The sequence below is a fragment of the Rhamphochromis sp. 'chilingali' genome (assembly GCF_963969265.1).
Source record: "Rhamphochromis sp. 'chilingali' genome assembly, chromosome: 15".
Classification (NCBI taxonomy): Eukaryota; Metazoa; Chordata; class Actinopteri; order Cichliformes; family Cichlidae; genus Rhamphochromis; species Rhamphochromis sp. 'chilingali'.
The window spans coordinates 8,186,706-8,214,251 of record NC_137942.1 but is presented as its reverse complement, the minus strand read 5'-3'; the positions used below and the strand labels follow the sequence as shown (position 1 = coordinate 8,214,251).

At 40.2% G+C, this 27,546-nt stretch overlaps 1 protein-coding gene across 3 annotated transcripts in view; it reads left to right on the top strand.

The window, feature by feature from the left end:
• The window catches only part of znf385c (zinc finger protein 385C), a 163,541-nt gene that overhangs the window by 119,870 nt on the left and 16,125 nt on the right, over nt 1-27,546 (top strand). For all 3 annotated transcript variants that reach the window (XM_080904758.1, XM_080904759.1, XM_080904760.1), the window contains 2 exons: nt 12,731-12,873; nt 18,688-18,798. In XM_080904758.1, coding sequence (XP_080760884.1) covers nt 12,731-12,873; nt 18,688-18,798 — 254 coding nt within the window. The remainder of the gene's footprint in view (nt 1-12,730; nt 12,874-18,687; nt 18,799-27,546) is intronic.

The following is a 27,546-nucleotide window of genomic DNA, read 5'->3' as shown; positions in this document are numbered from 1 at the left end:
CAGTTACCGCTTTACTTTTTCACAGCATTCTTTTAATATTGACCCTTTGCACAGTTATGACAAGTCGTTTTAAAATTTAATGACTAGACTATGTGTTGTTGTTTTTGTTTTGTTTTTTGGTCTGGGAAGGTATTCATAACATCACTCTTTCAGATTTATGTAACAAAAAAATATGACTAGTTTTTACTTCAGCTTTTTTTCCTCAGATCTGAAGTATAATTCAGACGGCATGATTCCAGTCAATCTACAGTGAGCTTTCTAGATATCTGAAATGACGGTTAGCTAGCCAAGATTCAAGATCGTTCATTTCCTGAATCAGAGTTTTGACAATGCTAAATGAGATATCTGGGGATGTGTAAGAACATGAGAAGCTATAAATGAGAGCAGTGACTTAATATTTTGTTTAGGAGAGCTTGTACATAGTTTGTTTTTGTTTGAATAACAATCGAATTTTAAATCACATTTTACCAAGTAAAATAAAGGTGTCTGGGCTCTTTGAGAGAGAGAATGAGGAACTCAAAGTAGAGTAAATACTCCTCCACATTAGGCATCTGATTACGATGCCTCTTGGGCATCTCTTAAGTAAGGTGTTTTGGGCATGTCCTACGTCTGACAGAGCTTGTCTCTTTGCTGACATGGGAACACCTTGATGTACCACCAGAAGTGCTGGTGAGTGGGGAGTGGGAGGTCTGAGAATGATTATTTAGACTGGGATGAATGGATGGAGTTTCTAATATGATCACCTTTCCAGTGAACAAAATGGTCAATGTTTATGTGTTAACACTGCTCAATATAGAATAGAAAGTCTTGAATTAAAATTCATGCACAAATTCATGCACAAAATATTAACTATAATTTTGACAGCCAATCTGTATAGTCAAAGATGGCTGTGCGTAGTGTACCATTTGCTTGAATAACTTACCAATAAATGTGTAAAGAAGCCTTTATTCTCTGATCTTTATGCTCCTTAAATCAGGTCTTTGGCTGACTTCATGAGTTGTCGGAACAAGGTCTTGGTTGAAATAAATGCCTTCCAAGTTGAATAACTGTAAAAGTAAAAACAGATGCGTATAGAAATGATCTTTAAAATAGTCAGTGTTTCAAAATATATTCCGTAATATTTATAATGATGCAACCTGCACATCATTTCAGCCGGTTTCACATAAGGGGTTTTGCCGTAAATCCCACAGAACAGGAAATCACTGCAGTGTTTTCAGGGTAAAAATCTGCTAAAGGCTTTAATTCTTGCCAAGGAATTAAAAGTAAAAGCATGAAAAAATGTGATAGCTTGAAAAGCAAAACCAACTCCAAACTTCACCATGCACCTGTTCTTACAAATTGGCAGTTTACTCTGAATCCCCCCCCCCCCCCCCCCCCCCCATACACACACACACACACCCTGTCCTCCTCATCTCCAGCTCTGTCCCTCCGAGGCTTCCTTTCCCCCCTCCTTTCCTTCCCTTGTCACTTCTTCTCTCAGACACCAGGGCACTCATCACAGAGGTCACGCACCTGTCGCCTGCTGTAAACAGGAAATGAATAATTCAGGACTCTGCACTGGTTGACTGGAACAGCTGATGGTCTCTCTGTGACGAGCAAAGATTCATCCAAAGGATTCACATTATAATCCTCAGCTGGAATCAGACTAATGAGAAACGCTCTCTCGGGAGAGTCTAAGGACTCACTCAGAGGCAGACTGCACGTCCTTGACCTCTGCAGGCGATAAAGTTAGTTTGAAATGACAGTCCGTAATGGCACAAAGATCTTCTGCCCCACACGGCGTTTTGCATTTTTAGACTTGTTGGATTTCACTCACATAAACAAAGGCCACCTCTACTCTTTAAGGATTTATGTATGAGACTTTGAACCTCAATTTAGTATCAAACAAACTAGAGACATAGTAAAGTAATGACATCCTCAGCACAGAATGAAGTCACAGTTCCTCTGTGGGTTATGCTTCTACTTTTATGTTTGGGTAGTTGGTCCTGCCTCACAGGGATATAAGGCCTGTGAGTTCCTCATATGGAAACTAAGGAAGTGACCCTCCATACTGAATTTGTGGTGAGATGGCAGAACAGAGTGTTCCACCAGTGCTCTGAGAACCAAAGGAAAACAATTACTCACTCATTTATGTGCACACCCTTCTCAGTGAAACACACAGAACACAGTGATGATGATGAGTTATCTTTAAGTTAATGTAGGTTAAGTCTTGCTACTCTCAGTCATAGGTTGTTTGCATGAAATAAACCCTGGTTCAGTTACTTTGGGAGAAAAAGCAACTAACCCCAAATAATTTGAGAGTAAGAGAGAGCTATAACTGTTCTTTCCACATTTAAACTGTTTATTTTTTTCAAAACCACTTAAATTTGGTGACTTTGTCTCAATTTAAAGTTTCATAAGCTCGTTACCTGAGGTTAGACCTCCACTCTGCATGCACAATGTTTCACAACAAGAGCACGCTTGGATCAGTGCAATAAAAACTGCTCTTCTGTCATCAGTACAATAGGTTGGATTTTTCCTGGTTTGTTATAAAGTGTTCAGTTTTCTCTTTAGGACTAAGGGAGGGATAATTGTCATACAGTTGCCACCAGCGATGGTGGGTGGACTTAGTGTAGCATATCACGACCATTTAATCTGTTTTACAATGGTAGAACTGGTTACATTTTTTTTTCTCATTTTCACAGTATTTCTGGTTGTAAACAAGAAGTGAGGACAAGACCTATCCATTTGTTTTGAGATTAAAAAAAACTCATCCTTGTTTAATAACAGGGCAGCATGGTGAAGCAGTGGTTAGTGCTGTTGCTTAACAGCAAGAAAATCCTGGAGCGACTGAGGAGTTTTTGTGTGCCGTTTACATGTTTCCCTCAAGCTTGTGTGGGTTCTCTTTGGGTTTCTGGCTTCCTCCCACAGTCTGAAGAGATCCATGAAGTTAAGTTAATTAGTGATTCTAATTTGGCCATAGGTGTCAGTGATTGTCTCTTTCTTTGTTAGAATGGCAACTCGTCTAGTGTGTACCCTGTCCCTGTCTTTGCCCTATTACAGCTGTATTAGGCTTCTCCTGTAGCAGTGAATTGGATAAGAGATAGATAGATAGATAGATAGATAGATAGAGGTGGTTCTGTGGTATATAACCCTTTACTTGGGCTTACTGTAAACTAATGAGCATCTCGCTTGTCCTTTAGTAGTCTCCCCTCCTATAACCTCACCTCTCGTCTCTGGTTTTCCGATCCTGAGGTGTCAGCCTACAGAGGGAGCTGACCTATAACAGAAAGCCAGTTATATTTGGTTTTCACTTCTTATCACCACACCAGCAGGTGTCAAAGACATGCGGTACTGCGGCACTCTGGGGGGGATTCACAATTATAACACCCAGGCCACCAGCTCACTCCATTCTGTACCTCCACCTCACCATCCATCTGTACTTCTTTTCCTACTTCTGCCATCAAATGAAATCCTGCCAGCCAGTAGTAACTTAAGAATCCTGTTATAGCCTTGCTCCACTAAACACCTGCACATGTTCTGATAAGAATCCTTATCTGCTCAGTCCCATGTCTCCTCTCTGCACCCAGGCAAAGCAAGAGCACTCTATAACTAGAGTTGAAGGTATGTACCACCACCACTGGTGATCACATTGATTGTTTTCAATCGTATTATCCTGTCTGCTACGTCATATTGAACAATCAAAAGGAAATAAGTGGCTGCAGCAGAGGAGTGCAGTGTTAAGTCTTTTGCTTTGAAAGTGAAGTAATTCTATTTAAAAACATGCCAGCTGCCGGGTGTGCGCCGCCTGCTGTACAATGCCATATCAGGAATGATCCTTTTATGCTCTTCTCCCATCTTTGTAATTACACGCGAGGAATGAGAGGAGACATCTGCATGCCAGCTCTTTGAGGAGAGGAGGAAGGAGACAACAAAGGGCAGAGCCCTTTCTCACAAAGGCTTTCCAATTTGCAACTTGCAGCTGTTTCTCTTCAGAGAGCCTGAACGGCCTGTCCTCTCTCAGGCTAAAAGTGGCTCACAATCCAATCACTGATCTTTTTTCAGGTTTAGTGCTGACCTTTGTCACACAGTGATGCTTTTCCTGCTTTGTACGAATCTGTTTACTGTGTCTGAGCCTAGCTGAGTTTTGTCCTTCATTAGCAGGTGTTTAGGGAGGAACTTGATAAGGGACGGCTCATTTTGGGGAGGAGTACAGCTGTACTGTCTGATGTCCAATTCAAAAACCACTCTCGTTCGCATAAGCTAATGTTCACGGATGCTGGTACTGTCGTCATTACGCGTATCTATGCATTACGCGTATCGACAACCAGGGCTGTGCACTGCGTGAATCTGACTATGTACAAATATTTAGCAGTGTGGGTCTTGTGTTTGCTTGTTCCCTGGCAATTTCCCACCATTGTTTCACCTTTGTTTAGCTGCATATGCTGTACAGGATTGAAAACCAAATGAGTCTAATGGATCCACTGCGACCCGTAAATTAAGTCCCACAGATGTGCTTCTGTAGATTAATCTTCCCGCTCATGAGCAATTAGCCTGGCAGTGATGCTGAGGCATGAGGCTGATTTGAAACAATTACAGCCCAGGTTGGGCAAAATTAGCTAGTTCAATTCCCAAGGTCGCTACTGATTGCGAGTGATGGTACTTTCCAAAGCAGCCAGGGGTAATTGGCTTTTAACACCAGCACATTCTTCAGCTAACCTTTTTACCTGGATGTGGACACTAGGTCACTGAAAAAACTCCATCTGTTCAATCATCAAAGATATCAGTTCTTTCTGCATATCTGGTTTAAATTATATTTGAGCTGCTACTGAGTTTGTTTTTTCTCAAACCTCCATTAAAGTAAGTGAGCTGTGAATGAATTATCACTGTGCTAACAGTTGGAGGACTTTTTTTCTTTCTTTTTTTTAGCCACGTTTACTCCCCTGATGTAACTGCACTTTTCCTTCTCAAATAATATAAGACTTTCCTGTTATGTGCATGTGGTAAAAGAAGATAAAAATGATTTGGCCTTACAGCTAAGACTTAAAACGAACAGGAAACCTTTTGTATTTTTATAGCCAGTACACATTTCCATTAAGTTTTAATTTGGCCATAGACACTTGCCTGATAGCAGAATTTAAATTAGGTGTGTTATGCGAAATGTCTAAAACAAAGACCCTAGTAAAAGGCGAATGAGTGAGGAAAGAGACATTTTGTGAAAAACAAATTCAGGTGGAATGGATTTAGATAATCACGGGTCCATTTGATGGCAAGAAAAAAAATCTGCTCTGCAAAGCAATTTACTGACTGCAAATTCAACCTGCTTTGCAGAAGCTCTTTTGCATAACAATGAATGTAATATACAAGAAACGTACAGTACAATTCTCTCTGCAAGCACTTTGCTGTTGTCATTTATATAAATAAAGGGAATGTTCTTGCCTGCGATTCTTACAAATCTCACACGAATTGCGGCTGTAAATGAATCATTAATTGTGAAGGGCTTTTCTCCTCTGTGTGTGTGTGTGTGCGATGCAACTTGATGCTCGTCTAGTGGGGAATTCAGCAGAGGATAGTTCCACTGTGTTTAACATAGCTACAACTTCATTTTCTTTTCCCTTTCGTCATAGCCTCATAACCACCTTTAGTCCCGCATCTTAGTGTCTGAGTGAATGTTTCATCTCTTGCATCTCTCATCAGCTGGGGAGTTAAAATTAGAAAGCTGCCTCTGTCTTGTCCTTTTTTACTCTTTTACAAGGCATCTTCCTTACTTGAAGATCCAAACAGTCCGGCTCACATATCTACCGTAATCAATTTATAATGAGTTGTCACACTTGGCATGATAGCTTTGTGACGCTTGGTTGACCAGCTTGATATTTATTCCTGTAAAAAACTATGTACTTAATCCCGCTTCCACAAATGATTCAATTTGCTGTGGAAATGAACCTTATCGGAGTTCCTGTCAATCCTGCACTGCTTCTAGCCAAAGGTTTTTGCATATTTAGGAGCATGGCACAACTTCAAGTTATTTTATTCAGTATTGTTTGTTTTTTAACGTGACTCTTTAAACTGGAGTAATGTCATTCACGGTAATGATGGTGGATGGTGAGGGGGTTAATGTTGACTCTCAGACATATGTTTAAATTTTACCTTTGATTGTTTTCACCTTTCCAGCTCTATCTGTTTATTAAAGTTAGTTTTGTTTTCATCTAAATGGAAAGGTCCAACAGCTGTCATTATTTTTGAAAACCAAAGTGATGGGATTAAGAGAAGTGTGGGGGACTTATTAAAGCAGCTCACCCTCCGGCTTAAAAGCAAAGAAACAAAAATAATGTTTCTTTCCTGCTTTTTTTCTGGTTTTTAGTCACACTGAAGTTCTGTGTACAGCTGCTGTTGCTGCACCAGAGCAATGACTGGCCAACGGCACCATCTGCATAAATGAATGTGTTTGATATTTTCCTTCTCCGCCTCCTTTTTCCCGTGTAGCATCAGGAATCAGAAGCATCTCTGCTGCTTGCCTTTAGAAGACTGCCTCGTAGGGTCTCACAGTGGGGAAGCCGAGCAATTTGTCTCTTGATGGCTCCGGGCTTATCGTCTCTGCTTGACAGATGGGCCTTGCCTCTGCTCAGGTTGGGTTTGGTAGCAGAGCACAGCTCACTGCTTGACAGAACTCATTACAGACACACCCCAGGAGAAGAAGCATCTCCACAAGGTCCTGCTACTGGGCCCCCACGACTCACAATGGAGCCAAATACTGTACACCTAAACACACTCCTGAAAGCCTTTCTGATGTTTTAGATTGAATGTGAAATTTAAGAATAATTGCTTGCAACCTGCCACTAGCTAGAACATTTGAGATATTATAATTTCACACATGACTAGCTATTATTATTATAACACCGTAATATTAAAAAAGACACAAATTACAGACAATTAAGCGAATTTTGTTCTTTTGTACTTTTAGAATGGAATATGAATAAACAAATTACAGCAAAGCCAGGCTTTGGTTAGTATGTTTGTCTGATGAAGCACTGTTGATGCTGAAGCCAAAGGCTGTACCCCAGAAAAGTCTCAGATCATATTTTATTTATTGACAAAAAATAGCTCTCTCTATACCTTTGTTTAAACTGTAAAAGAACTGCCTGAGGCCTATAAAACATTAAAAATGTTTTGCATACTTAACTTACTTCATACATTGTTTCATTTTGTGTTGGTAATTACAGAAATGACCCCAGTGAAGTAGGACAGTAAGGCTAGCTGAGTACAGGTGAGGCTCTGGGGTTGACAGAGAGGTAAACGCAAAACTTTCACGGTCTGACTTTGAATATTTCCTCTAAAATTGCATGTGAAAAAAAGTTATAAAGTCATCTCTCTTCCTAAGCATGCTCTATTTTCAGTCGGGGGTCAAACTGTGCTTAGCCTTGCATATAATCAGGCCACATGGAGCAGGCTGCCACCTTCTGCAATCCAGAGTAAAGAAGGGGAAAGGAGGCCAAAACTAAATATGAAAGATTTTTTTTTAATGAGTAGATTAGCTTAAAATATAAAAGAAGCAACTGTGCTGAGATTGAATTTAATACTCATAAAAATTCTTAGTGGACAAGCACACCTCACCATTCAGACATCAGAAATCAAAGAGTTGGGACTCTGCACTGTTCAAATATTCCTTGTACATATTTACCTTCTAAACTATATATGGCTCTGACACACACTGAAATACAAACTGCCGTGTGTAGCACAAACAGTTATCAACTTACACACTTCAGTGCATAATATCTAGCCACAGTGCAGCCAGCACGGCAAGCCGAGCGACCCCGAAAAAAAGAGCAAAAACATAATTCGAATAAATAAATTTAAAAAGCTTTAAGCTAAGGTGGAAAAATGAGAGATGGGAAGCAGGGGAGCTAAAATGAGAGGGTTCTTTGGAGAGGGAAAAAAATTAATTGCATGCCACTGAGAATATATTCTACTTTCTCGCTGAAACACAGAAATTGCTTACACACATAACAATCTCCAAAAGGTCTGGTTGAAAGCAAAAACAGTTGCAGCTCATAGTTGTAATACTAGTGTTCGTATCATGATGGACAGAAGCATACAGGTCATCGTATTTCACGCTGAGGAAATGGTCAAATTGGCTTAATGGATTGCTAAGTGAAGTTCCTTCATGATCTGTTTAGTGGTTCATGTAATCAGTCCAGCCACATCTCTCAGCTTATCTTGCAGATTATCAGCATAACTAAAGGAGCGGGTGGTGGGGGAGTGGGGATCTTTAATTAAAGCTGATTGTATTTAATGTTCTTGTCCAGACTATAATAGTTCCCTCAGTGGCCCCCACACCACCACCTGACCGAGTAGAAGCTAATTGGCTGTTAGGAGTTACTTATCTCTTTCACTCCTGGATTCTCTCTCCAATCTTTGTCTCTTTCTGTCTGTCAGTGACATCCAGGGGCAGCGCAATGTCAGTTTGTGCCCTCAAATAGCTGTGAACCTCTAATACACTATGAGCCTGATTTACAGTTTCCAAGCATAGAGCAGTTGAAGCAGTCGTTTGTATGCATAGCATGTCTTGGGTTACTTCATACCACAGTGAAAAAGATGTTCTATTAGTTACATTACTGTAACTAAAAAGCTCCACTTCTCTATTTTTACACAGAGTTGTAGTTGTTGCCTCTTCCTATGCTGTCAGATCTAGTCCCATCAGCACCTCTGAGGCAGGGCAGCAGCCGCTGGGAAGTTCGCAGGGCGACTGGGGGATGGTGAAACAGTGTGGCAACAGTGTGGCAGATGCACAATGAGCCACATCGTGTTATGACTCTGAGTGTGCGTGTCAGAACTCGACTGTGTGCGTATTAGGAACATGAAGGCTACAGTCACTGACTGAATTATGAAGACCGTGCTAAACATCATCAAAAGAGAGGTTATAATGTGTACTTGGCAAGTGACAAAAGAAGCATCCGCATGGTTCAGTGTAATTATGTTCACGTTGTGCCTGCACTTAGTGCTCATCAATTCACCAGTCAGCAATTTCCCTTGCAAATCCATGTTCATTTAAGTTCAGATATGTAGATATTCATCATCACAGCTGGATAATCAGATCAGAGGCCTAATGATGAAGGTCTTACTGATAATCTGACTGTTATTCAGCAGGCAGCCACAGCTGAGCATCAGGGATGTGGTACACAATGTCCTCTAAATATGTGGAAATCATATGTGGAATTGTAAAGTAAAGGTTTTTACTCCAGTGATCCCACAATCACGTCTCTACAAAGAAAAAATAAAAATGATGCAAAACTGGAGACTTGGACAAATACATCTCTGATATGTTCTTTTAAAATGTTCTTTTAAAATGTTCTTAAGCAAAGGATTTCATCATGTTTCCTTCTCCACCAAGCTCCATAGGAAACTTCATAATAAGACTTTTTGTTTCTCTTAGTCTAACCTTTGAGTTGTGAACTGGAGAGCTTGTCAGCAAGAATGGTCATGTACTGTTTTGTCTCTTTATACCAACTGTACATCCACTGTCATGAGGGTCCTTAGAGGTCTACAGCAGTACAGTTTCCTATTCAGCTTCTGAGGGCTGAGGACAAAGTTTAATGAAACCCTAAAATTTAGATACTAATATTAGTTAACCTTGCAGATTTGGAATAACTGTTGCCAGCCCAGTTTTGTGATATCTGAGATTGAATTAAAGGCTTGGGTCAATTAGGGTGAATCAATCATCGTATGTCCAACCTTAAAGGGCACCTGCTTGGAGCAAGTTGATCTCAGGTGAAATTGTATGTCATCTTGGACAACAACAGTATGGAGAAAAAGAAGGTGGAGATCCACTCACCGAACTTCAAGACCCTGCTGTGCCAGCAGCTATCCACATAATTACACTGGGCCACAAATAGAAAGGTTTTCTCTCCTCCCAGACCCTCTCCTTTTTTTCCCCCTGTGCTGCTCAGCAGTGAGAATATATGCAGAGCACTGAGGAGAGATGGGGTATTTAGATGTGAGAAAAGGCAATTTGTCAGAAACCTAAGAGAGCACTGGAGTACTGACAAGAGGATTACAGTAGAAGGACTTGGGGGTTGAAGGGCTAATTCTGCAATCGTGAAAGAGGGACGGCTCAGTGTGCCTGCATGTATACATTAGAATCCATTATTTTTCTCAGGTGTGCATGTAGAAAATAATTGAAAAATCGCTGCTTGAATTCCACGACTCAAATGCGCCTCACAAACACACATATCCGAGTAGATACAATGTGACGGTGGCTGTTGTGTAACCAAGCCCAGTGAGTCATGAGAGGGAGGAATGCGCTGTTGTGATGGGAGGAGGAGGAGGGAGCCTGCCTGGGGAAGGACTGGCAGAGACAGTCAGATCCGTTAGCAAAGTCATCTGGGAGAGAGAACGAGGCTGGACATTTGGTTTCAGGCCTTGCCTCAACTGCCAGTGGTTGTCTGGGCCACAAGTGAGGCATAAATAAATCTAAGCCTTGATGCAGACATAACTTTGGACAGAAAGAGCATATGTGCACCTAACCACATATGCATGCAAACTCATATGTAGAGGAACACGCACATGAGTGGAACATTTGTAGAGTGATGGGAGGTTAACGGAAGTAGAAGGCTAAAAGAAAAATAAATCCACTGTCCTTACTAACATACACACACACAAACACAAGAAATGGGGATGTACTTGCTTTAAAAAGTAGTTCTAGTAAAATCCCGTACAATATGCGTCAAGTGCAAAATTATACCTTGTTTGATTTTATGTGTGTGTGTGTATTTGTGTGTGTGTTGACTTCCCGCTTGCCCTCGGAGCTATTTGTTTTCAGATGTGCGTAGGCAGTTTTGTTTATATGTCTTACTGTGTATGTTTGATTCTCATCTAGTACATGCAAGCCGAGCGCACACACTCCCTCGCTTGCTGTCGTACATGCCAGGATTCAGGCTATGCGTCCATTGCAGTGTTATCATCCAAAGAGGCAAACAGCCAGCCCCTGATTTAATAAGCTGCCTAGGGAGTCACATAGAGGTGGGGAAGCACTATCAGCTGATAACTGTCCTCCCTGCGAGCCCAGCTTTTTTTTCTCCTCTGATAGTCCTGCCAAGAGAAGACTCAGCTTTTCCTTGTTTTTCTGTGTGATTGTGAATGTTGCGAGTAGGAGCGATCCCCTGCCGGCTGCTGCCCACGTGTCTGTAGGCTGCGTCCGTCCTGTGCTGACTCTTTCAGTGTCAGACAGACTGCAGAGGAGATCCCACACATGGCAAAGGCAGGCCTGAGCCCAGTGCTGAGGAGCATATGCTCAAGGCTTTAGTGTTTCAGCCCCCCACCCACCAAATACACACATAACTGCCAATCCTGCCAAGCCGCAAAAAGCCATGGGCCAGACTACTGACAGATTCCCCATCTATCACTGTGTTCCGCGCTTTACACAAGCCATACAGCTATATCAACATCGTACCGCAACCTTGACAGCAATTTTGAGAGAAAAAAGGTCCTACAAAGATGCCACAACAAGCAAGAAAAAAACCAACACAAAATTTTGCAGAGCACCAACTGCGCTTTATTTTGACAGCTTCTGTTATTTTGTTGGGTGTGATGGCTTTGTAGCAGTGTTTGAGCAGTCTTCTGGTGATCTGTGAGTGGAATAGCTCTGTATTTTATCCAGTCTAGTCTTTCTAGCAATGATGTTCAAAGCTGATGCTAAAAGAATCATGTACTGGATGTGTAGGATATTGGACAATGTATATAGTTATGTAATTACATAGTTAGATATGGACCAAAGATCTTAATAATTTCCATTACTTTTAATGTTTTATTGTCAAAGGTTAGTGAGGGTGGTGTATGCCTATGCAGCTATCCTGGGAAAATCCTAGAAACCCTTTTAATGGTTGTCAAACCACATCTTCACTGATACATACTGAGGTGTGAAAACACGCCATTAATAGTACACGGGATGTCTTCAAATGTCGTCTTTATTGGGGAAAGAGTTAAAGGATTCTTTTTTATTGTCAAGCTTTTGTATTTCTGTGGTGCTGATGTTTTTCTACAGTTGGTGATTGGTTTTTTTTTTTCTGTGTGCGACTACCTCAGTATAAATGTGTATGGCACAACAGCTCACATGATAGGCATACTTTCAGGTGGCCGCCGTGACCCGCAGCTGACATCGAATGATTGATCCTGTTGCTGGGATAAGTGCCTGCACACTGCTGAGCACACCGGTCTACTGAAATGCAGCCAGGCGGAAAATTAGAAATCTCTTCATCCCTGATCCATTTGAAATCTGATAACTCCTATCTTCCCCTCTTGCAGGCACCTTTTCTTAGCCAATAAATCAGTAATTAAATAATGTGTTTATGTGTATGTGTGTGCATGTACATAAGGGGCAGGTGAGTGTCCTTGGGGGGGATGAGTATGGATAGTTGAGGTGATTGGGGTATTTAACACTGCCCATCCACCCTCAAACACACAGGTACGTCTTTAAACACATTGTGTTGTCCCAAGTACAAGCGCCTGCCTAGTCACAAATGGAAGTGTACACATACAAACAAGTTTCACAGTGAGTGCTTGGTGACAGCTGGAGGTGTAATGGTGCCTCTGGTATCAAATAAATCAAAGTCAGGCCTCCCCTGAGCACTGCGTTTGTCCCCTTCGTAGCCAGCAGTGTAGTTGCTCTCCTACAGTTGCACTGAGACAGAAATATCTCTCATGTGAACATTTCATAATGCTTCTTAACTTCTAACATCAGTCTTGTTGTGTTGTCCAGGTACATCGGCCCAGGGCAGCCCGCTTCTGGCTTCCCTCCCCGTCCCAGGACGACCTCTGCAGCCTCAGCTCGACCTCAAACACCTCCTGCCCTTCAGACTCAATGGATCCTCCCCACTTAGCCTGTTCCCTAACTTTAATACGGTGAGTCTAGTGGGTCTAGTGGGTACTAGTCATAATAAACCTTACTTTTAGAAAAAAAAATGGACTGAAAAATAAGATGTTGAAGTCATTTGAGAACAATGTTCAATGTCAGCAATACTCTGTAAAAAAAACAGTTTAACATTTTGTCTCATCTTTCAAAGCATACTTTGAAAGTTACACAGAATTTGAGGCAAGGCCAATTTTTTTTAAAAAATCTAATCAGCTACAAAAAAAAAAATCACACGCTGAAGGGTATTGATTAGAAGACAACACACAGAAGACATATTAGCCTGATTTCGTTCTCTGTGGCAGCATGAGGCATATTTTTATGGTATAAGGGTCGGGGTACTTGTACACATACTTCATCATTTTTGTGTCAATATGCCCCTCATGCCAACTCTGTTTATATCAGGGGGTGTTACAAAGAAATACAGGCCTATAAAGCTGTGTCATTATTGCTACCTATTCTGTTTGTCACTATATCAATACTTTTCCTGCTACACCACAGCCTCCAGTGCTGTGCCCAGGCTTTATCCTAGCTTTAGGTTACAGTTTTTAATGAAGCAAGGTTTGACCTCTGAATATTGCTTTGGTGAATTGTGTCACTATATTTGATTTATTTTGGTTTAAAATGTAAAATTGAGTAGACATGCAGGCATTGTTTAAAATAATGCAAGTGTGTATTTGTAAATACATTTGATTGACATTTTATTTACATTTGAGACACAGAAACACAGTTTTTTCCCCATTTCTTTATTGAAAAGGTCAAATATAACATAGTTTGAAAGGCTTAAAATAGTATTTTTCCACCAAAAAGATGATTCACAAAGAAAAGCATTGCAAGCTTAAACAATCTGTGGAAACTGGACAAGTGGGAGATAAAAACAAGATGTGGAAGACCTGAAAAATTATCTGCTGCAAATGAAAATGATGGCCTTAAGAAATAGGTAACATTAGGTAATGTCTAGGGAAGTTCAGGATTGCAGTTTATGTGTAAAAATAGCCTCTGTTTCAAACATCACCCACAAACCATTCAGTTTTCAAGCACATTGACTCTGATGGCTCAGTCTCTGGAATTAAAAGCTTATATCTTTGATCCTTTACTTTCCAGCACTGTGGTCATTGTCATTTCAAGTGTGTATGTGTGCAAGCATTTTTTGATTTCTTTGATCCTGTGTGCCACAGTATGCAAGTGTTTTCAGTCCTTTCATTGCAATATGAAACTATTTCCAGTTCTGTGGTCTGTAAATGGAGTATAAGCTAGAGATTTAGCTCCTGCATACACTTTTACACCTTTTGAAACTGTACATATAAAAAGTAGGATGAGAAAGAGGGAGATTCAGTCATCTGTCTGTCTGGCTGGTTCTTTACAATGGAGAACATGTGTGAGGGGGTGGATGAGACATAAATGTTTGCTCTATGATGTGTATTTGTGTATGTAGGGGGCTGCCAGCCTGTGTGAAAAGTGCAGCTTTTTTTTTTTCATTTGTTCAACCGCCTACTGCTTTGGGTCATGAAGTCGGCTATACTGCCCTGTGGAGGATTGAGCAAAAGCAGCGTGGTAAACATTCACTCCTCTAAAACCTCATGTATTTATATTAGTGGTGGAGGCAGTGGGGTAGGTGTCTGTCAGTGTTTTGTCTGTGTTTCTCTTGTGTTTCAATGGGAAAATTGCTGTTTTTATTCTCCAACCAATGTCTGTGCCTCACCATTCTAATTTAGGGTTTTAGTTTTGCACATTATGCTTCCCTATTAGAGAAATAAAAGCATCCATATAAGTAAAAGCTATTGGAGACGGAAAAGGCAGTAGATTACCAATGAATGCGGCAAGGTAGTACAAAGGAAATCGTTTTTACCGAGTCGCAATGCTGTTCAGTCTGCCATTGTTAAATAGAATACAACTCGCAGTAGGACTTGGAATCTACCACAACCACAATGCAGAAATTATGATAACCACGGAAATAACATCAAATCAGTGTCGCTTCAGTCACGGGAGGAGATGATTAGCCCCCATAATACACAGTCTGACAGTGCAGCTGTGGCATTAATCACAAAGTCCATTCAACAAGAAGCCCCAGGTTCTCTTAGCCTTGATAAGGCACACGTTGTCCCAGACGTGTGCAGGAGGGAAGATGAATGCACCTGTCTCCAAAACCAAATATCCTCCGGTTCCCCTGGTGTCCCTTCTTACATCCTCCCACTGCTCCACCCTCACTCCTCATCCCTTTGTGTGTCTCGTTCTCTCTCTCTCTCTCTCTCTATCTATCTACCCTGAAAGCCCATCACGGACTCAGCCACCCGGTGCAGGATAAGTTCTGTCTGCACTAGGATGGCAGGGAGAACCGAGGGCTTGGACAAAAGACGCATTTATAGCAGTCGGTTCAGGATGGCTGCAGACAGACAATGGACACATTCTTCAGTTCCTAAAACAAATGGCTGTGCGCAGCCTGCTTTTCTAAGGTGGACAGAGGGCAGCAGGAAGAGCTAGGTTTACCTTGGTCAGGCTACAGTTGGTAAAAGGAAACAGCCATTTGCTTCCAAAGATATCTCTGTGTCATGTAGAGGAAACCAAAATAAAGCAACAATGGTAAAGAGCCCTGAGGGAGAGATGTACCTGCAGCACGAAGGTTTCATTGTCAGATGTGTTTATATTCCTTTTCACACCTGGCCATGAGGAAGCCGTAGTAAATAGACTCTATCCTTGCAGAAGAGGCAGCTACCTTGGACATGGCACAGTTTTTTGGTTTTTTTGCAGTGTGGAAGAGTCTGATGTTTTTTAACCTTATGTGCCAGAAACAAAGCAAAGCAGTATGCCATGAGCACGCCAACACTCTTTGATCTCTGGGCAGGTGAGGCTGTCAGCACAGCCACCAGTGTAGTTTCAGTAAGCGTAGCGGTATCATTCAGTGTGTGAAGAGTGATCTCCCCGTCCCTCCGGAGACCCTTCTCTCAAACGAGCTGAGGAATAGAGTGGGTCAGACCCTGTACAAGCCTGGGGCAAGATCCAAGGTGATTGTTATATGTGATACCACGCTGAAAGGTTCCCCAGTGAAATCAGCTGTCACTGTGGAATGCAGATCTTATAATGAAGCCTCAGGTTTCACCCTGCTGTTTATAGTATGGTGTTCTGGGACTCTCTGCTGTCTCTTCATAGGCAGTTAAAACAGTTTTAGTCCGTCTAAAACCTTCTGCAGTAAACACTTCATTGTGGGCTGCAATGACTCATAAAGTTTAAGCAGTGAAGTTTTGGAGATTACAATGAAAATACATTCATAAAGAAGAAACTCTTTTCCCTGTAGATTCTTATGGTGTAGGTGTTGATTTATCTAACAGTTTAAGCACCACACTTCCCCCATTAATATCACCGCTGCAATACAACACACAAAAGTGTAACTCACTAAAGGATAAGGATCATCTCGGTTCTGCATCATCTTTTCATTCAAATTGAAAAGGTGATTGTTTGTGTGAGGTGGTGTTTCATACCTGAAACCCATCAAGATCGTCATCCAAACACAGAAGCAGTTACTTAATTTAGTCAAAGTCGATGTGACAGCAGCAAAACATCTCTTGTCTTTTGTGCTTAAGTAAAGAAAAAAATTACATCCAGCAAGTTTGAAAAATAATAGATCTGAGCTTTCTATGAGGGGAAAACTGTGTTTTCATCTTTACTTTAGAATTCTCAAAAACTCAGGTGTACAAAAATTGGGAGATTAAAAAAAACAATACCAATAGCAAATTGCAATCAGTGAATACAATCAGTTGATTTACAACAAGCAGAAATGCAGCATGTGGTACTAGAAAGTGGTGTTTACCCTGGAAGTTGCATTTCTTAGGTAGAAAAATAACGAAATCTTGGAGGAGTAACATATTATCTATCGAGAAATAACTTGAGTTCATTCAAGGCCATCTAAACTCTTTTAGGGATTGTGCCATTTTTTGTTCTTTAGTATTACTATTTTATTAACTCCTTCGCTGAATATTGCACAGTATGTCACTACTGTTGTAGTAATTCCACCAAACCACAGTTGCACTTTAACAAAGTGAGATGGAAAACCCTTTGATCTTAGTTATCTTTGATTTATTTAATTTTTCTTCCTTTTTTATTGAACAGCAGCTAAGCATATTTTTGGGAAGCATAAGAAAAAGCGTATTTACTTTTATACTTACAATAGTCTAATTTCTCTCCTTCAGTTTGGCAGTTCACCAGCAGCTTGACTACAGTAATTAGCTTGCATGCATAATAAGGTGGCGCCCTGTCACCTTATCTCTTCAAAATGAAGTTTGCCCTCGTCTAGTGCATCAGAAGGAGTTTAGCAGTACGACTCTTAATGAGCATCTTTAATCAAAATAAAGCCTCTGGTAATGTTCTGTGTATGTAGGCCAAAGAGCTACTGATGATCAGAAAATCTGTATCACGTGCTGACAGGAACCGAGTTATTCTCTTTACATTAAAGGGTAAGGCAGCCTCATGCTGACATTACAGAGTAACCTTTTAATTTGTTTCAGTTTCATTTCATAAGCTCAGCTGTCACTGAAATATACTCTCTGTTTCTTTTTACATTTAATATATTTTTATTAATAGTGGTATGCTTTGACTTTCATGTGAGGAGTATTCTCCATGCCCTCTGGTTGCACACAGCAAGAGCTCAGACTGTGGTGATCCCACAGCAGAAATGGGTTGCCTTTTGATTCTAACATTACCTTATCATCAGTAACATTTAATGCTTTCCAGTTTTTTTATTATTATTATTTCCATCTTGTGTATTCAAAAATAGCTTTTCCTTGTTTTCCTTATTTTCTGCCATCCGTATATCCTGTTAGTCTGTTCTTATAATAAAGCTCATAAGAACCATGGCCAAAGCTCCAAATAATGAGGTCAGAGTATGTAAACATAATTCTTGAGTCAAACGCCCGGACTTCAGACTGTCTATTGATATTTTTTTCTATTCCTATTCCCATACAGAGCTGGGAATATTTTTTTCTATCCCTTGCTCTGTATGATCTATCGCAGGCATACAGCTGTGGCTGTGAGGACTTCCCATTTACCTGCTGTTTATTTGTTTACCAGGGGGAAGCCAATCAAAGCTGGCATAAAAGGCAGAGTGACTAGTGGATGAATTTAGGGGTTGGACCAAGGCCTAATAAGGATTACATTGATCTATGAATCATGCAGGGCTGCTCTAGAGGAGCCTGAGAGTAAAGATAGTTTGGAGTTGGAAAAGAGAATATCCACACTGATGCACAACTCGCCACCTTTAAAGGAAAGTGAATTTGTTGTATTGCACTATACACTAAAGATTTCTGCATCTATGAATTCATAAAAAACATGCAACTTGGGAGAATTCAAGTTTGATCAGAACATAATGTCAGGATCTCGGGTTCAAACTCAAAACCGCAACAGATCATGGGACGATTTTACTAGTACACTTAAGTCATAAAGCAAAAAATCTAACTTGGTCATATCAAAAAAAAAAACGGAAACAAAAATGAAGACTTATCATTTGGATCATATATCTCAACAATTTCCCAAAAGGCTAACTGGTAAGATGCTCTTGTGTCTTGCACTCTGTGACCAGAACATGCGCCCTCGTGTATAATCTGCGGTAGCTGCTGAAACTGCTTAGACATCAAGTCATGTCATGCTGTTTTCTGATTTACCAGACTGAAACAAATGCTTACACTGAAGATTGAATGTTGGCTTTATGGGAACTAACCTCACCTCACCTCTGAAACAAAGTAGCTTCTATCATTTGGGAAAATAAAATTATATAGAACTAATATAGCTTATACTTGTCATGTGTTTCTGTTTCTCAGATGGACCCTGTCCAGAAGGCTGTGATCAACCACACTTTCGGTGTTCCACAGCCACTCAAGAAGAAACAGATTATCTCCTGCAACATTTGCCACCTGCGCTTTAACTCGACGGTAAGACACGCTGCATTGGCTTTATGTTTCGGTGTTTATGAGGAAGAAAGAGATAATGTTGGACTACAAGGCAGGGAAACAGACAGTACGCCAGACTGTGTAATTTAAAACATAAAAGCACACTATGCTAGAAAGTGAGTCTGGCCTCAGAGAAGATTGTTTTGGGCTTCTGCTATCTTCTTGAATTTATGTCACGATCAGCGTTTTGGTTTTAGTTTGTTATGTTTAAGTCCTTTAGGTTTTCTAAGTTCATTCTATCATGCCTAGGTTGTCATTATAGTTCTTTGTTTGTTAGTTTCCCTTTGTGTTTTCTACCCCTGTATTAAGTCTCCCCTGTCCTATGTGTTTCATGTCTGCATATCATTTGTTGTTCATGTTGTCATGTCTGTCTCATTGTATTTGCTGTTTTAATTTGAAGAGGTCATGTGTTCCTGTGTTCATTGAAGAGTAGAAGTTTTACTCTTCTACTGCATGTCATTATGTTCATTTGTGTCAGCTGTTTTTCCCCATGTGTTTCCACTTCCCCTGATCACCTCCTGTGTGCTTTTAGTCTGTGTTGTCCGAGCGTCTGCTATCCTACCTTGTCTCCATGTCCATGTCCATGTTCCAGGGTTTTGTTTTGTTTTGTTATGTTATGTTTAGCTCAGCCAGTTTAGGTTATAATTCAGTTTTGTCTTTGCTTTAGTTTTTCTTTGCTAAAATCAGCCTTCAATAAACGGCTCGTTTCCAGTCTTGTTATTTTGCGTGTATGCACTTGGGTCCAACCTCTCCACTCCCTATAGTCTGCCTCTGCCAGACTGTGACAATTTAGTTCTTATTATCTTTCTGCAATTACCTCAGATCACTGCATTTTTGCATGCTGTGTGTGTTTGTGTGTCATCTGTGTGTGTATAAGGAAATGCGAAAAAGGTCTGAGTGTTTCCCTTTCTCCAAATGATTGTATATTTAAATGAAAAATTGGTCATTTGATTTTTATTTCTATGTAAAAGTTTGTTCGGTTTTTCTTTCTTGTGAGTTGTTTTGGTATGAGGGATTAGACAGCAGGGAAAGCTGCCGTTTATCAGCAAAGAGCAGAAACAATCAGCCGCCACAGCAGGAAGCAGCATTCTCGGTTCCCTACTCCATTTTTGCCACCCTCGCTAAAGCACATGGATATACACATACATGCACACACAAACGTGCAGACTAGATTGCATGCACACAAACACAGAAAAACATCCCATGACATTTTATGCATATTTACATAAGCAAGAAAATGTCCAGAAAGCCAGAAGACTTCTTCGGTCTAGGCACAGCTAAGCGCACACACTCGCTGTCACACACTTTTATTTGGACTCCATCTTCAAAGAAGGTCTGAGGCACAGGAGACAGGGAGCTGAGGGGGGAGCAGAGATGCAGTCGTGCTCTTCACACACTAGAGCAAATCCCATTCCCTGCCTCCGCACACCGACTTAAAGAGGAGTGTCAGGTCTGACTGTAGCTTTATCAGTCTCTCAGAGAGCATGAATACTTTTCTAACACTTCCATGCACCCTCCTTAGAGTTTGCTCAGATATTATACCAACTTATCCTTATGCATAATGCTCAAAGGGGAAATAAGTAAGCTCACTTTGCTGCTCAGTAGAGCACAAATAGACCTTAAAGAGCAACTTAACACCAGCTGACAATCTTGTTTTTAGCAATTCCTCAGTGGTTCGACCTTTCACCCACCTGAAGTGATGCAGAGGTGTACTCTGGGGTGTATCTTTGATGGATGTTTCCAGGTTTCTAGTATTTGTGCTAAGCTTATAGGCTAACCAGCTACTTGTCCTAGCCATACAGACAGATATAAATTATGGGAAAAAATCTGATGATGAGGCGATGTTGTGCAACCGGATGGGGGAATGTCACTGGCATGGTTATCCCTGTTGGGCCAGTGTAACAGCCCTTGGTAACATTTTATGTGGCCCAAAACTACAAGCACGATTGTATGTTTCATTCCACAACAGTAGTAGTAGTGCAGAACAAGAAAGCATTTCTCTTCAATTTAAACTCTTCTGTTATGTATTTTATAACACTGAAACGTAGAGCTGGTGTCAAAGAATGTAAAAACCACCACAGAAATTTTTGATGATCTATAAACCACCTGAAAAAGGACCGTACCAACATGAACCAAAATAATTTCAAGAGATTAATAACCAGTGGGGGACTGGCTGTTGGGAGTGCAGACAGTCAGTCTGTTGGCCTGAGAGTTGGTTTGGCCTTGAACTTGAGCAGCAATTTTACAAAAACAATCATTTGGTACAAGACGCACATTAGATGCAGTTCTGTCACTCTCACCTATACACTGTATGATCTTGCCACAGGATCCATGGCACGCAGGTGTGCACCTTTCTTTCGACAGGCAAGCCTGTCTATGTTAGACAAGTCACCTAGTGTATTGTTAAAGGAAAGGCTGGATAGACATGGCGAGACTACAAAAACAGATAAATACATGTACAGGGACCAGATTATTCAGAAATTCTAGCATAAACAAAACTTTCAGAATTCATCCAAAGATAGGCTACTTAGTCACAATTTTTAAAATTTGTAATAATTATAATTTTCATATACAAATATAGTGGAGAAATGTCAGACTTCTGAAATATGTGTTAGTAGAACATATATAGATATTTTAGTCTACCGTATTATATGTTCTTTTTCTGTACAGTTTGTACAGAACAGTACAGAATACAAACACAGAATACAAACACTCGCACCATATTTCTTTTTAAAGACATGCCTCAAAGGGTAAATCATCACTTTTCCTGGTGACCCCATTTTGCATAAAAATATTTCTATTTTCATGGCTCTGGTCACCTTGAGGATAAGAAGAGGTTCCATCCGTAAGGCATGAGGGGTCACTAAGTGTTATGTGAGCTTATAAGTTGTTGTCACCAGATATAAATCCAATTGACACACAGAAAACCAGCAACTTCTTATGACATGTTTTTGTCACCAGTCTCTATTGAAATGAGAGTAGAATAAGTCTCAGTTGGCAAGAAGTCAAAAAAGTTCATTTCCCAAAACTGATTTAGCTATTATAGTTTTTTTCAGTGTATTTGGACCATTAATTGCTTCTACTGAATTTTTAACATTATTTGTTTTAAGTACTACACTAAGTATATTGGTGAACTAATATACTTGATCACACAGCGAAAAGCTTTTTTAAAAAACACAGGGGTGGTAGATGTTGTTCATTTACTAAAAATGTGTCGTTTTAGCCCATTGCTAGGTGGTTGCTAGGCAACGTGATAATGTCACAATATATAATGTATAGTTCAACTTTTATGGACATAGAGAAGGTCTTATTATTGTGAAATAAAAATGATAGAATGGATTTCTAAGGTATTATAGGTGCATAAATGCACAAACAGGTCACTTTAGCCTGTTGCTAGGAGGCTGCCAAGCCAAGTCATAACATCCGTTATAGCTAAGAACCTCCAGGTGTGTAAGATGTTTGTGTGGTTACTTTCGATGCTTAATTCCTAATGGTTTAGGGGGAGTTCATGGACAAAGAAACAAACAATTCTGGTCTAGATTGAGGAGAAGAAGGTCATAGAGAATAAAGAGTTTACAGTAAAGTTTGGTTTATATTACTTGTGTAATGTTATTGGAAGGTGAGGGTACTGAAAGTGTGGAGAATAATTGCTAAAGATGTTTTATATTCTTCCTTGTGTTTGCCATATAACATGTTGTCATTTTACAATAAGATTTGGCTGCCTCCAATGTTCCCTCTAATTTTTCATGTGTCTGAGCGAACACACAAACTCCCTGAGCGGTCCCTTGGACCACTGTGAGCAACAGCAGACGTGTGCACTGTGGTCATGCCAGCATTGAATCCATCCAAGTTACATGGTTTATTAAAATAATCAAATTACAGCATTTACATTTATGTTAGACTACTTTTAATTAACTGCTTTAGCCCACTTACAATGAAAATGTAAAAAAAGATCTTGTTCATGACCTGTGTAGTATGTCAACACTATTGGAAGTAAAAAATAACTTGAACTCCAATTTTGAAAACACAACTTTTTTTTCATTTTTTGCTCTGACTTGTATTATGAGTCTGTGGTCTGGGAGAGAGTCCTGTGACTCTCTGTCTGCAAAATACAGTTTATAATGACCAATGTTGGGCAATTAATTATATAGTTACTTCTTCAAAAAAGTAACTGAGTTATGCAAACAAAGTTTTTTGCAGCTGTTTACCTAAAAATGCAGCCAAGGCGGTTTTTTAAATAAACATTTCAAAATATTTACAGAACAATCAGGTGTTCTGCATCAAATTTGATGCCACACAAATTATTTATGACACTCCAACACATAATTTCTGTCCACTATGAGATAAAGGAGAACATCCCAAGCCTGATACCTGCAGGCCTGACAACAGGAGATGTATCACTCCTGTAACACCTGTAACATTCAGCAGTCGCCTCATTGTTCTGACACACACAACAAAACTATTGACTACACTACACACTAACTACACAAGATTTGCGCTAAACGTCGCAAACCTCTCACATCTCAAAACACCGCAGTCACTCCTAAAACTTCCCTCTTCCTAAACATCTAAATGCCATATCACTTTTTGATTGGTCCACATAGTCCACCAATAGGAAAGGGTGGGAGGGGTTCGCTTACAGGCGGAGAGTGCTTTCAAGCGTTTTCCTTATAAAACACCGTTTTTACAGTTTCTTCCCGCAGTAAATATAAACAACAATAGTATTCAGGAAGAAAACCAAACATTGCATCTATTTTTTATCATAACTATGGTTTTACGTGTCCTATCAACACAATTTACAAACTATAACAGTTTTTAAATCGTGGTATAGTCCACACTCTTTCCGTCAATTGTTCCGTCTGTCCTGCTCACATCTCCAATGGTTGTACACGTTGTCATTAACGTGGCTTCACTCCACATCAGCCACGCCGCTTTGCTAGCTAAAACACCGGTGTCGGCACATAAGGACGCTGTCATAGCCTGTCGACGTTGATTAGCTGCATATATATGAATGTGAAGAGCATCACTGGCTGGACTATGGGATAAGGTGGCATCGTTCTAATCCCATACTGGAGCAGCCAGTCACTCACTGACTAACACTGCAAAAGAGAATTGTTAACGTATTTATTTTAATTTCAATTCAGGTTAGATTTTTTTTTGTGTGCAACACAGATTTTCTGTGCGCAGAGACCGTGCCAGCAGTGCACAATTGTGCACGTGCCGAAGCTTAGAGGGAACATTGGCTGCCTGTATTTATAAATTGACCCTATACTTGTAATTTAAGGAAATAATGAAAAGTTAATTCATCAATTTAATGAAATGGGGGAGCTATGCATTTGCTGAATTAAACAAACCAACTGGCAAAACAACTTCACTTGTTTGTCAGTTTCCTTTCCTACAAGAAAGTCATTATTGGATGAGACAATTTCGCAGTATTTCAGAGCTATGGGATGGGGCACTTTTCACACCCCCACAACATATGTCTGGCAGAATATAGCCTTGTGTTTCCTTTTATCGCAGCGATTTCTTAATCACGGGACAAGAAACTGTATCTCCCTGTAGTCTCGCTGCTGGGGTGGTGAAAACCAAAGCTCATTTCACACCTTGTCCTTCAAGCCTCCACTGAGTCTCAGTTGGATGGAGAAGCAAATGGTGGAGGGCTCACCAGCAGAATTCGTCAAATCAAGCTGTGAAGCCAAGCACTGAAGCCTTTTCACTGCAAATCAGTCAGACAACGTGCTGAGGTATTTGAGTTCCTTTTACAGATCTTTTGACGGACACGTTATGGTGGCTACGCATACATGGTTAACGCTCTATAGTCCAACTTCTGTTGTTTACTGTAGGCTGGTAGTGGTTGTGTATGTGTGTGCCACTGACCTTATATCTCTGCCACGATACTGCATAAGCAGTAAACTTAATTATTGCTCATGGCAGTGACTCGCAATCAGTGGTAGAAATATCCCAGGGGGAGTTTTGTTGCCACAGGGTATATGCAAAGATTTGTTCAACTAATCCAACAAAATAAATAAATAAAATAAAAGTATAAAACTGAAATTATAATTTTAATTAAAGAACTGAGTGGACCTGAACAGGCTGGAGAACAAAAGTTACTGTTCATTAAAATTAATGAATAAGCAGTTGAAACAGACAGCCAAAAGGAATGCATAAATGAATAAACAAAAAAAGCATTGGTCAAAAAAAATTAATAAATGATTGAAAGTAGGACTAAAACCAAAGCAGTTCAATTTAAAAGGATGCATAAACAGTTCAAATATCTTGTTAAACAAAGATGTTAAATAGAGTAGCAGGGAAAAATAGAGGTCAATGATGGAAACGGTCCACTGGAATTTATTGATTAACAGTTGATGGTATCCATGTAATTGCTAATCCAGCTAATCCAGGTAAAGATTTGTTTGGAAGAAATACGTAGCTAAGAATAACTGTAAAGACTTGAAATCTTTAAAAGTGATACATTGTTGAAAAAGCCAAACGTAATGGATAACTTGGAAAAACAAACACTCACCAGATGCTTTATTAGGTACAGCTTCCGAATACTGGGTTAGACCACATTTTGTCTCATAACTGCCTTTAATTCATCGTAGCACAGATTCAACAAGATGCTGTAAACATTCCTCAGAGATTTGGGCGCATACTGACAGTTGCTGCAAATTTGTCAGCTACACATCTATGTTGGGAATCTCCTGTTCCCTCTCATCCCAAAGGTGCTCTGTTGGATTAAGATCTGGAAACTGAGGAGGCCGTTTGACATGGCGTGTTATCCTGCTCAAAGCAGCCATCAATAGATGGGAACGCTGTGGTAATTAAAAGGTCAGTATGATCAGCAAGAGGATTCATAGACATTTGCGTGTAAATAATGCACGACACCACCAGCAGAAGCCTAAGCCACTGATACAAGGCAGGACGCATCCATGTTTTCATATAGTTTCTGCCAGTTCTGCCCCTGCCATCCAAATGTAGCAGCAGATATAGAGAGTCGTCAGACCAGGCGATATTTTTGTAATCTTCTATTATCCCATTTTGGTGAGCCCATGCAAAATGAAACCTCAGAAGTGACACCCAGTATGGTCTTCTGCTGTTATAGCTCATCTTCAAGGTTGAACATGCTATGCATTCGCTCATGCTGTTATGCTTTCTTTAGTTATCAGGAGTGTTATTTGAGTTACTGTTGCTTTCAAAGCAGTCTGTCCTTTCTAGTCTGACCTCTGGTATCCACGAGACATTTTTGCACCGAGAACTGCAGTTCTGACCATTCTTTGTAAACCCCACAGCTGGTTGTGTGGGAAAATGCCGGTAGATTAGCATTTTCGGAAATACAGCATGTCTGGGAACAACAACCTGGCCATGCCACTTTTGAAGTCACTTAAATCATTTTTTAACTGTCCTGATGCTCAATTTAAATTTTCTCCAGGTCATCTTAATCATGTCTACTTGTCTAAATGCACGGAGTTGCTGCCATGTTATTGGCTGATTAGATATTTGTGTTAACAAGCAAATGAAATTAAATGACCGGGAGTGTATATATCTTAGTTGGGTTAATAATTAGCTTAAATCCAACTGAAATAACATTGCTTGTTCTGCTGGATGGAAAAACACTTTAACAATATCCACTTATATATGTTAATAACAGTTGGTGGCAAAGGGGTACTTGATTCCATCTGAGAGGCCTGTGGGATACATCAGATGAAAAAGGTTAGGAACTGCTGGCTTAGGACTAATCTATTGTTCATTCTCAGGTAATCGGTTAAATCAGCATTTTGATCCTATTGAAAAGGCCTTAATGAGATTACAAGTCTCATATCTTCTTGTTGCATGTATTTATTTCTCACTAGGGAGTCCTTCAGATAAATGTCAGCTCTCTTTTCATGCAAGTTGTTTAGTACCTGAGGATTTGCATGAGTTGTTTCTTCAGGAAGTGTTAAATTAGAAGCTTAAGAATAAACTTTGATGTGTTTGAGAAACAGCTGCATCATACCGTGCTACAAAAAAGTGTGTTTGGAAATGTTCGCATTTTTAAAAAAAATAGGTGTTTTTGTGATTTGTATTTAATTTGTGTAAATTCCAATTCATGTATGTTATTTGTGATTTTCTCTCATTATGGGTCTGAAATCTTCCCTTCTGTACCTACGTTCTATCCAGACTACGCTCTGAAGAGAATTTATCTTCTCTTTTAATGAGTGATCTCTTTATCGATTTCTTTTCTTTTCGTATGTATCCATGCTTACTCTGACAACAGGGGCTTTGTTCTGGGATTGAACCGAGGTCGTGAGAGTGATGCAAATGGGAAGGTAAATCCGCCCGGAGAGAAACTTGCGTGTTTATTGCTGCAGCGCAGTCAGTCAGAATGTGTTTTGAGTCTGATCCGTATTTGTGGGTTTGTGCGTGCTCACGAGCGCTCAGATGTGTGTGACATTAGCATGTACTGCCAGATGCGTCCAGGTTTTGCAGAGGCTGATTCTCACAGTTAGCATTTTTAGGCTAGTTGTAGAGATGGAATCCTCTCTCTTGTTGCATATTGCACATGCAATTATACCTCTGGCCTCCCAACGTGCCAGCACTGTTATCAGGTAGAAACAGACTCTACTCTTTGCCGCCCGCGTATGCCTGTGAGAGAGTGAATATTCCAGGCGTGCATTTTAACAGTTATTGCACGCGAACTCCAGTCTTTCTAGCAGATTATTCATGAAGTAATTTCTGATTTTCCTTTTTTCC